The 12056-nt window shown below is 37.9% G+C and overlaps 1 protein-coding gene across 2 annotated transcripts in view; it reads left to right on the plus strand.

Annotated features, from left to right (window-relative positions):
- The window catches only part of SLC35F1 (solute carrier family 35 member F1), a 345733-nt gene that overhangs the window by 268667 nt on the left and 65010 nt on the right, over positions 1-12056 (plus strand). For both annotated transcript variants that reach the window (XR_001597951.2, XM_016153574.2), the window contains exon 3: positions 7838-7965. Coding sequence is in view for 1 of the 2 variants with exons in the window: in XM_016153574.2 (XP_016009060.1) it covers positions 7838-7965 (128 nt within the window). In the remaining variant the exon portion in view is untranslated. The remainder of the gene's footprint in view (positions 1-7837; positions 7966-12056) is intronic.

The raw sequence follows: 12056 nt of genomic DNA on the forward strand, positions 1-12056 counted from the left end.
CTTGAGGGCAGGAGGGCCCCCAAAAACTACCTTCATGTTCAGTCATTTGCTAGGACTTACAGAACTCACTGAATACTATTATACTCATAGTTATAGTTATTACAGGGAAAGGAAAGGATGTGCTTCAAGATAAGAAGCACATAGGGCAGAGCCCAGGAGAAGTACCAGGTCCAGGGCTTCCATTGTCCTCTCCCTCTGGAATCAGGATGTGTTGGTTTCCCAGCACCGGTGTGTGACAATATGGAGAAAATATTGCCAACCAGAGAAACTTGCTAGAACCTCTGTGTTCACGGTTTTTATTGGGGCTCCATTGCCTACTTGCCTGATCTCAGTCTCCAGTCTCTGGGTGTGACCAAAGTCCCCACCCTAAATAGCACTGTTGGTCTTTCCAGCATGGCCAACCCCTCCCCTAAATCATATTGTTAGCGTAAAACAAATCTCAGACCTCTTTGCGGGCAAGGTTAAATTCTTTACTAGACAGCTACATTATATAAGAGGTTTGGCATGAGAAAAGACCAGCTATGATAAAAATCAGGATAATATTAACAAAAGCTACCTCCCAGGCACCACGTCAAGCATTATACAGATATCTCATTTAGTCCTCACAAACACTCTGGGAGGCAGATCCACTAGTAGTTCCAACATATAGATGTAGAAAATTAAGATTTATAGAGACTAAGGTGTTACCAATTGTGTTTTCTCTCCTAAGCCACATCATCACCATAGGAAGTTTGGGGATTTTGGAAAAGTGTGCAATATTAACGTGCCAAATAAAACCACGTATCTTAGCTTCATAAAAGATAGCTTAAAAAATCTAGAAAGAAAAAGTTTCTGATATTTAAGTGATTTGGTTCATGTTAAAATGGTAATATACATAGAAATATGCATGTTGAGATGTTGAAACTTTCATTTTCATATTTTATTTGTAATGTGTAAATGTTTTTGTCTCAAGAAATAATAGATTAAGTTCATAACTAGAGCTAGAATATTGTTAATTATCAATGCCAAAAATAAAATTAACTTACCGTTAAGAAACCTATCCTGTATGCAATCGCATCTACACATTTATGGTTTTTATCCCATATTAAGCTTAAAGTAACAGCTACCAGGACACTATGTGGCTATGATTCATTTTTTAGTTGCCTTTAGATGTTTTTCCAAAACGTACTAGGCATTTCTGGAAATCAACTAGATAATTGAGCAGATTTAAAAGGTGTTCTTCAGCTATCATACCTGAATAACGAGATCTCACATTGAGTAACTAATTTGTCTAAATCATTATGTTAGGCAGAGTCAAGGATGTGTGAAAAAGAGAAGTAAGTTCTGAGGGAGACTGGGAAGGGATGGCAGAGAATTTGAGAAGGTTTCAGATGGCAGGTAACGTCTAGACTGAGCCTTGCAGCATCATGGGAGACTGAATGAGGAGGTGTGAAAGGAATAAAATGGGAACTGAGGCGGTCTCTTCTCCTCTTGACTTTTTTTGAACCCCTCTGTGTGGCTTTCTCTTTAATGTCTTGCCTGCCCATCAAGTGCAGCTTGTGTGATAAGAGGGACTTTGGAAACACCTCCTCAGAAGCCCCTACCTTGGAAAGGCCTAATAAGACTAGAGTCTCAGGGAACAACGCCAATTTTAGTTAGGGACGCAGAGAGAAGGGGTATGTTCACATAGCCTCCACTCCTGATCAAGTATTAAGATCCGGCAGATCCAGATAAGGGTCTGGACCAGGGAAGAGGTGTCAAGGACGAGGCCTCAGCCTGCCTCCAGTTTGAATAAATGTCATATGTGGGTACCAGTGTGATCTAGCACAACTCACCTAAGTAAGAGACAGAGTATGTGTAGCCAAAGCCCTAAAGAGTAATTAAGAAAGTTCACTCTCTGGGCTTCCTCTCTGCAGTATCTGTCACACGTGGCAAACCAGTGTGTAGTGAGGCTGGTCAACGATTCTAGGATTCCGGTACCCTGCCAATTGCTGTCATGTCTGATCGCATACCTTGCTTTAGATGTTAGCTTAAGCACATCACTTGTGCTAACTTTAATCTATAATGTCCTATGAGATAGTTGTTAAATTCCCCATTTATAGCAGAGGGATCGAGATTCAGGGCCATTAACCGAGTTACTCAGTGCCACATAGCAGAGGGCAGTCTATGGTCAAACCCAGGTCTGTTTGCTATCAAGGCAAAACATTAAACTGCCTTTCATGGTACTTCTAATCTCACTGTCTGGATCTAATAGTAAAAATAAATGAAAGAAAATAAAACAAAATTTAATCATCATTTTATCTTTTTTTGTATTTTATTCTTATACTCAAGCTTGTATTATGAAGTGCTGTTGGTTCCAATCCTTTTTGTGAACAATTGACATTTTCATTTTCTAATTAGTACATTTATTCTGTTCACTTTTCTGACTAAAGAGAATTGTTTTGAACTCTACATTCTAATTCTAAATTTCGGCTCTTAAAGATGACTAACTAACCTCCATCACAAATGATTCTTTTTTTTCAAATTCACTAATCAATACTTAAACATTTCCCTTTGGATTCTGGTAAAGAAAGATGGCAATATGGCTTCAAATTGTGATCCAAGGAAGTATCCATTCAAGCAAGGGTCTCCTCCCCACCTCCTCACCCCCATGCGAGGGCTTTGCTCTTGCTGTAGACTGTGCAGTGTGTGGTGTGTTCTGTTCTTGCATTAAAAATACTAAGAAAGATCACATACCACCCATGACAGCCATAATGAGAATGAGGTCCCGAGAATAATGCAGCTTCTTGCTCCCTTAGCTGAATTCACCTCGGGTTCTGTCTGTAGTACTCCAGTTCTCTGCTCAGACTACCACTGGGGGTGAACAAGAATACTATGAATCAAGGTTCTTCTGTCTTCCAGTCGCTGTCATGAATGTGGACCATGTTTCAGTGTTTTTACAAAAGTTTTCTCTTCTTTCATTCAACATTTATGAAGCGCCACCTTTCTCACCCCCCAATGTGTGGCCATTGTTATTATGCCTCAGACTTTAGTGAGTAATTGGACATTTCTAAGCCACAAAATTGATTTAAAGCCTATTTTACATTTAGCAAGGTAAACTGTTGTGGCCTTAGATCAGGCAGGGAGACATCAAATCTTTGATACTGAACCGATGGTGATGGGGCACATACTAATCCCTGAGCCTCGTCAGGGGTGGACAGTCACCAGTGACTGGGGACTGGAAACTCCAGGGGGCGCCATGCACATCATCTTCCGTGAGATGGGCTCCCCCCTGGAGTTGGCAATGGGGCATCCTCCAAGTGAGTTTGGACAGGTAGGTCATGAAAGATCCTTTAATGGGAAATGCATAACAACTGAGGACAATGCCACAATTACAAATCAGTGAGGCAAAATAATACAGTACTAATGAGTATGAAGCCTAGTGCCTGATTATCATGAATTCATATGCTTGCTTATTCATCTGTGTGACATTTTGGGCAAGTTACTTAACTCCAGGCCTCAGTATTATCATCTGTAAATAGGTTGAATAGCAATATCTACTATATAAGGATATTATATGGATTAGGTAAGTTTATATTTGTAAAGCATATAAATATTGCATGATATATATTATGAAATAAATATATGTAACAAAAATTCAAAGACAAATTTGATTAATCATCCTGTTGATGCTTAGTAAAAGTAGATATGAATCACATGATCAAGAGTGTCAATAATGTCTCCCTCTTTTCTCAATTATTAAAGTGGTTATTGTTGCTGGAACGCTATTACTTCAAATTAGAAAATTTTCTATTTTAATTATGTTTTACACATTTGTGAATATTTACATAGTCCGCGGTCCCTTAAAAAGAGAATGAAAAAAGTTAAAATTATATACCAATTATAGAGCTACACATGCCCAAAGATGTTCTTTGCTGACTGGATAAATTGTGACATATTAATAAAATGTGATAATATACATTGTTTAAAATAAATGAGTTAGTTCTACATGAAACAATAGGAATACATTTCAAAAACAATGTTAAACATAAAGAATCCCAGAAGGATGACATGTACAGTATACACAATAAACTTTCATTTAAAGTTGAAAAACATGCCAAAGAAAGCTAAATACCATTTTGGATACATACATATGCAGAAATGTGTAACAAAAACATGAACATAAAGGATGCACAACAACATCAAGATGGTGACTTGAAGAAGGAGGGAAGGGCTTGGAATCTGGCCGTAGCAGAACTGGGGCTTCCATTTCATCCATAACATTTTCTATTAAAATATCTGAAGCAAACATAGCAAATTGTTAACATTTATTAAATCAGGTTGGAGGTTACCTTATCACATTATTCTCTAATCTTTTTATCTGTATTTGAACATATTGATAAGAAAAATAATAATTAACAATCCATTCAAATCTTCTAGTTAATTTTTTTAAATAATTTTAAAGCATTAACACGCCACCAGTTCTGCTGGTATTTCTTATGGATGGCCCTATTTCAAGAGGTTTAGGGAGCACTTTGGCACACGGGCTCTAAAGGATGCATTTTCATTATTCTAGGAAGAATTTTAATGGCCTGTTGTACATCAGTGTTAATGAGAGCCATGTAGATAAATCCCTAAGCAGTCCTTTTAAGGGTTGCATTTCTTGCTTAACCAAAAAAAAAAAAAAAAAAAAAAAATCACTCACTATCCTGAGTAATTCTACTAAGCAAATGTTTTTGGGTGCTTCAGATGAAATAATATGGAAGCATTTATTTAAGGTATTTTGCTTTGCAAACGTTTTTGGCAGAACAGCAAGGCAACTAATCATTCCTGTGAATCTATGTAATGAATTATACTTTGAATGTGTTATTGATTGGTAGAACAAACAGCACCGTGACCCAGATTTTCAGTATTACATACTGACATGCGGCTGGGGTGCTCTGAGTTTGACAATTCTCTGTTCATTGTGTAAATTAACTGGGACAATGACCTGTGACTATAGAATTGCAGCTTTGTGGTTAAATATGCATCGACCTTTTCATATTCTTTGTATAGTGTAAAATGGTTACCATATTAATTTTGTCAGATGTTGTCTGCATTCTAATTAGAAAACAATTTTCATTGTCTGGAACATGAATGTTTATAGTAGATATATTTTAAGTACCTCAATTTGAATGCTATTTAGCAATGCTAAGGTTATTAAACATGAAATTTATCCATACATTCTTTATTATTTATTGGCTGCTCACTATGTACCATTGGGTCATGTGATGAAGTGATGACCGAGATAATGCCACTCTCTTTAAATTGTTAACAATCTAATGAGTAATAGAGTAAAAAAAAAACATAGATCATTTTAATATAGCGAGATAAGTACTATATGTGGGATATGCAAAGGACGTTAAAGGAATACATTACAGGAAAACACAACTCAGTCTAAGAAGATCAAGGTGAGAGATCAAGGAAGGCTTCCTGGTGGTAGTGGCTATGTTGAGCCTTCATTTGGAAACTAGAGAAATAGTCCAAGCAGAGGAATCAGCACCTGGAAAAGCCCAGAGACAAGATAAGTGAAAGCATACTTTGAGCCAAATATTTGGGTCGTTACTTTGGTATGAACGGTCTTTACTACTCTGGGGTTGTTACCTGTCTTTGGAATTCCTAGCTCAGGTCACGTTCAGTATAGCCAAGGAGTGTCAACCATCTGAAAAGCCTAGATTTGATCCTCAGCCCAATGTTCAGGCCCCATCCAAAACTAATTAAATTAGAATCTCTGAGGGCTGGTCCCAAGCATAGAGATTTAAAAAAAAAAAAAATCTCTCAAGAAGATGTGCATATTCACTAAGGTCGAGAATCACTAATTTACAAGATTAATCCTGAGTGGTGCATTGACTTATTAAATGTGTAAGAAAGTAAGAAAGGCAGAAATGCTGTGCCTGGGCATTGCCAAAAATGAGATGGCTGTAAAGAAATGACCTCGAGGATCATATCCTCCAGCTATGCATCTATGTGCAAAACAATAATAACCATTACTCAGTCTAGAACTGGCTCTTGACATATTCAAATAGCACTTTACACTTTTTTTAGTTCAATTACTCATTCATTCTAAAATACTCAGGGAACCCTTACTATATGTCAGTATGCTAGGAGTCTTACTATCCAAAAACTACCAGTTTAATAAAGAGATATTTTCTATAGCCATGATCATGTGACAGGATTACAAAAAGCTAGGTAAAAGTTGCCCAGTTGGGGAGTGGTGTCAGGCAAAATACATATCTTTTGAAGGATGAACAGGAGTTAACAATTCACAGAAACAGAAAGATCTGTATTGTGCTTGGAGCAAAGGATATGAAAAGTATGGCTTAAAAATAAGTCCCCAAAACTGTTAGCTACGAAAGGTCATGAGACGTCTCCATCCTTGTTGCCAACCAGCCACAACCCACACTGGCATTCTCTATGTGGCTCACTGGAAGTCTTCACAATTCTCCATAAGGTTGAAAAGACCACCCATGTGATGGTCATTGGAATAAGACAAAAGTCAGAAATCAGGAGCTCAAAGTTCTGAAAGTGACTTAGAGACAGGTGAGGATGTGGAATACGGTGAACTTCTTGACGACCCACTAAAGCACAGCTATAATGTTGAAGGTGTGCGGCACTAGGTAGCCAGCCTCTGAGAGGGTTCCAATGATCCCTGCCTCCTAGCAGTCACACCCTTATGAAATTCTCTCCTCAAACATGGGCTGGACTTACTGACTCTCTTCTAAAGAATAGAATAGAGTACAAGAGTCACTTCTGATATTAGGTTATAAGAGAGACTATGGCTTCTATCTTGAGTTTTCTTTCTCTCTTTCCCTACCCCAAACCCCTCAGACAATCCTTCTGATTAGATTGCATCCATGGCTGACAACTTGGGTGCAACTTAGTGACTGACCTTGAACCAGAGGTACTCAGTTAAGCTATATCCAGATTCTTAACCCACAAAGACTATGAGATAATAAATATTTGTTGTGTTAAGCAGTTATGTTCTGGGGTAACTTGTTATGCAATGGATGGTGAATACAATCATCATTCGCTTAGGGTTTCTGCATATTCCATATCCTCTCTGAAGATCTCACAGGTTGGCTCCAGCAAGCAATTATTGTTAAAAATCACAATAGCCCCTTAAGGAATAAGGTTTATTTCAGGCCTAAAATATGTAAAAATAAGGATGAAGAATTAATCGATTCAAAATCTGCCTTGATACTATCAGTTTAAGAGGCAGGGTGTGAAGATTACAGTTGTTGGCAGTAGTAAGACCATGGTCTCATGACACTTCCATCTGAGAATGATCCTACTTCCTGCCTCTTCCCATCACCCACACAGCAGCAGAGTGTAATGCTCAAAGCATGTCATGTTCAAAGCTGTATCAGCACTCAGGATGGCATCTTGTTGTATCTTATAGATCTGGGGCCAAGCATAACCCTTTGTCCACTGGGCTACTCTCTCTTCATTTTTTTTTTTTTTCATTTTACCACAGTCCTGAAGTTTAGGATGATTTGGACTTTGTGTGTTTATGCAGCCTTTCTGGCCCACTTTTCTTTTTATTTTAATGTAATAAAATTTGTTTTTCAAACGCTCCTGAGAAAATGTTTTGCATGGTGAGCTAAAAACCTGCCAAGTCTCATTCTGGCAGAGAAACCAATCTGAAGAGTCGAATCTACAGTGAAGACTATTAGCTAGGTAAAAACATGTCAACCTTTGACATATAGATTCATTTGTTTAATTGAATATTCGAGAAGGTATGGTAAAAAATATAATACTATAACATTTTAGAATCCTTCTAAATATGCAGTTTATTATGTATTCAGAATCTAACCCATTTCTTCTCAACTTTGTAACACAGGAGAAGAAAACCTCCTGGCAATTTTACGACGAAGATGGTGGAAGTATATGATCCTGGGACTCATAGACCTGGAAGCAAATTACCTGGTGGTAAAGGCCTACCAGTACACAACTCTGACCAGTATCCAGGTACTGATGGCTCTCCTTTCCTTCTCAGCTTCCTCAGTTTCCAGGTGGAGTTTATTTTCAGTTTAGTCACTTGGGAATCTGAATACTACTCTGTAAGTTTTGCAACAAGAGGGAGATTTGCTGTGTAAAAATTACCTGGGCTTTATGTCTTATTAATTTTTCCTAATTCAAGTGTAACTGGACATCTTTTTCCTCTTCATTCTTAACACACCACAATAACCATTGACCATGTGGGAAAATAATTTTTAGCTATGAATACTGCCAAATAATCTTTTGTCAGTAGGAGAATTATTAATAAGCATGAAAATAAACCTATTTTAACCACAACGTTTACATTTCAGAATATGTTCATGGACTCTGGTTAAGTAATCGAAGTGCTTAACAATCTTTTCTTTTAGCTTTCTTTATTGTGGATATTTTGCAACCTGAAAGGACAGAATTTTTTCTAAAGAAACAAGGTTTAAATTCTTAAAATGTGTTGTGCATGAAGATAGGCCCTGTGTCCTCTCTCTTTTTTGCTTTTACAAGCATGTGTGCACACACACTCACAAAATTGCAAATTAAACTTAGTTTTTCACAATTTTCTCCAGACACTCCCTATATTCTTCATTACACAATAAATAATAAGCTTGACTATTTTTGTTTCACACTTATTTTCTTTTCATGGCAATATTTTGAATTTATGCTCATTCCAAAGCTCCAGGATAAAAATGAAACATTGTTCACATATTAGATTTTACTTAGGTTTGGTACCACAACAGCATTTCTGTTATCCTAATAATTTGCTTAGAAACAACAATAATAAAATGAAAAACCAGCAATCAAATAAACCACCTGAATAAATTTAGATTCTATAGATTGAATAGGAAATTTCCTAAACTGGATTTAGATGAGACTGCATCCTCCTTTCTGCATACCCTATGAGAGACAGAAAGAATGCTTACCTACAACCACTGAGGAAAAGCCCAGAGCTCTGTTCTGATGGGATCGCACTGATGACAGGGGATTGCTGTGAGCTAACTGGCATAGACCTGACCTGGACTCCCCAAACTAATACAGGGTGTGATTTCTCTGATTGGTTTAGACAAATATTTCCCAATAGAAGTACTACTGGCATTTTGGATAGGATAATTTTTCACACTGTGTGTCCTTTTCCTGCTTTATTGATCATTTAACATTCCTAGCCCCTGCCACTACATGCCAATAGCATCTTTTTTAACCTTTGAAGCAACCAGAAGTGTTCCCATGGATTTCCAAATGCCCTATAGCAGACAGGTATCATCTCTGAAGGAACATCACAGGCTCCAGCACTCACCCCTAGAGTCAGAGAGGGATCAGTCCCACCCAACCATATATCTGTCACCCACTGAGGAAGAGCTGAGGTGGATGGATGCTGAGGTAACAGCCACAATGCTGCTACATCCAGCCTAGTGCCCGCCTCACTCCAGCAAGCCCCACAATGGCAACAGCTCTCTCTCTTCTGTGCTTCCGTGAAACTTTGTTTTTCAGCTCTGTCTCTACAACCTGTCTTACCCAAGAATGATGTTTGAATATTCCCATCTACTCTGCCAAACTGCGAATTCTTTCACAGCAAGGTAGATTTCTTACTTACCTTTGAATTTCTAGTAACTAGTAGAAAACTGAGCCCATTACTAGGTACTCAATAAATGTTCAAAGAAGTTAACTAAATTGCATTGATTTCCAGTATTTCGTAGCACAGAATTTCCCAGCAGTTCTTTACCTAAATGTAGAGGCTTCTGGAATGTCTATACAGGTATGATGGGAGAATGTAGTCAAAAATTATAAATGGACCTAGGAGAGAATGAGGAGAATTTCCCTTTTGGAAATATAGTTGACTTCTATTTTTTCTGTTAAGCATTGAAGAGTCACAACCAATTGCTGGTTTCTTAGTTCTATGAGGTTTTTTTCAAAAACATTCTTTCAGTATTTCAGTTTTTCAGGGTTTTGTTGTTGTTGTTGTTGTTGTTGTTGTTGTTGTTAACAGTGACAGTTTATTCTTAACAACTGGTGCCCTGGTCCTCGGGTGTTTAGCTCAACCCACCTAATACATCATCACTAATCCACCCAGTCGCTTCTTTCAAATTAGCTATTTGACACTCTATGAATGCCGTATTCTATGAAAAGTTTATTTTAATTCTGTGGAAAGACAAGACAATAATAATTTCACTGAAATATCTGTTGGTTTTCATTGTAATTTATTGAGCAAGGGACAGGGGAAAGTGAAAAAGTGGACTGATCCTCACAGTTCTAGAACCATTCTGCCACTTGCAACAAATAAACCTGTTAAAAAATAATAAATGGTCAGAGCAAAATGTATTTGCTCTAGAAAACATGCCTGTAGTGCTGTTTAATAATTTAATTCTGTTTACTCATTGCAAATCAGTGTAACTAACAAGGACCTATAATGATCGTCCCTTTTTCCTATAAATATTGAATATATAATATGCGCTCAGCCTTTAGCTTTTATTCATATTAATCAATAAGGAAAATACATTAGTTAAGAATCTGAAAAATGTGCCAGTTATTGCAGGTGATTTAAAAAGAAATGAATTAACTTAACCCTCCAGGAGCTTATACACTTGAACAGAACAAGAGGCACAGTCTATTGATAGTAACACCATGTATTTTAAGAGAACAGATATCTAAGTGCTACAGTTATCAAAGGAGGCAGAAATGATATTTACCTGCCAAGACAAGAAGGTACCCATTCAAATGAGTCTATAAGATTGGATAAAACGTAGAGGATAAAATGTGGGTTCAGCTTTGCCCCTGGAATGAGGAGCATGACAGAAGCCTGGGGACAGGAAACCTGAGGAATATGGTTGGAGAACAGCTATTTCATTTGATTCATTAGGTCACTTAAAAAATAAGGGGGGTTGGAGGTTAGGGGCCTGGGAGAAAGAAGTGAAAGAAGTGAAGGGTTAAAGAAGTACGAATCAGTAGTCGATAGGTAGTCATGGAAGCATGGCATAGGGAATGCAGTCAGCATTAATGTAATGGCTGGGTGGAGAGCCAGGGGAAAGAAAGAGCCTTTTATAAACTGTATAAATATCTAACCAATGTACTGTATACGTGAAACTAATACTAAGATAAAATTTAAAAAATAGTAATTACTGAATACTTATATGTTTAATACAGTGTATCATGTGGTAAACATACTTGTGAGCAAAAATAGGTATCTGTATTCTCATGGAGTTTCCAGTCAAATGGGGAAGTCAGCCTTTGGCAAAATAACCAAATGGATAGATGTATCATAACAGGGCAAAAGCATTCTAAAGGAAAGCAACACAGTTCTATGAGAACATTTGTAAAACCCTGACCTAAACTGGGGTTGCGGGGGGGCGGGGCACTGGAGAATATTTTCCTAAAGAACTGTTGGAGCTGAAATCTAAAAGAGGAGTGTAGGATTCGTTGGGAAGACAGAGGTCCAAGCAAAGAAGGCAACACGTGTTGCTCAAGGCCCTGTGGTGGGAAGGACCATAGCAAGGGTGAGGCCGTGGACAAGTTCATGAGTCTGGGTACGGAGCATAGAGAGAAGAGTGGTACAAAATGGCCCGGAGAAGGAGGCACGGGCCAGAGTCCATGAATCTTGATGGCCGGGCCAAGAGTTTGAGTCTATAGGCTAAGTGCTGTGGAAAGCCAGATTTGAGTAGTACAGACAACTCTGGCTGTGGTGCGGAGAACAGATTGAAACAATGGGTTCTCATAAAGGAATAGAGAAGGATAATGCTGAGAAGTTAAGCCAGAGCCATATTATAGAAGCTTGTCAATGCCAGGATGAAGCGTGAGACTTAATTTTGTAGGTACTGGAGAACCGTGAAGGTTTCTGAAGAAAGAAATGATAGGATGCGATCCAACAGCCTTTTTTTCAAAGCACTTCTGTTTTAACAAGACAGTCTTCATTAGTGGTTGGCAGAGCACCAAATACTTTCGTGTTCCAATTCTCTTAATAACAGCGATGCAGAGCAAAAAGACTTGAAAAGCCTTCCTGGCTTTGTCCTCTTGCCCTTTCATTTCATTCACCACACTTATGATTAAATGTCACAAACAATTGATAAATTAAGCTTGAG

The sequence above is a fragment of the Rousettus aegyptiacus genome, unplaced genomic scaffold (assembly GCF_014176215.1).
Source record: "Rousettus aegyptiacus isolate mRouAeg1 unplaced genomic scaffold, mRouAeg1.p scaffold_m13_p_1, whole genome shotgun sequence".
Classification (NCBI taxonomy): domain Eukaryota; kingdom Metazoa; phylum Chordata; class Mammalia; order Chiroptera; family Pteropodidae; genus Rousettus; species Rousettus aegyptiacus.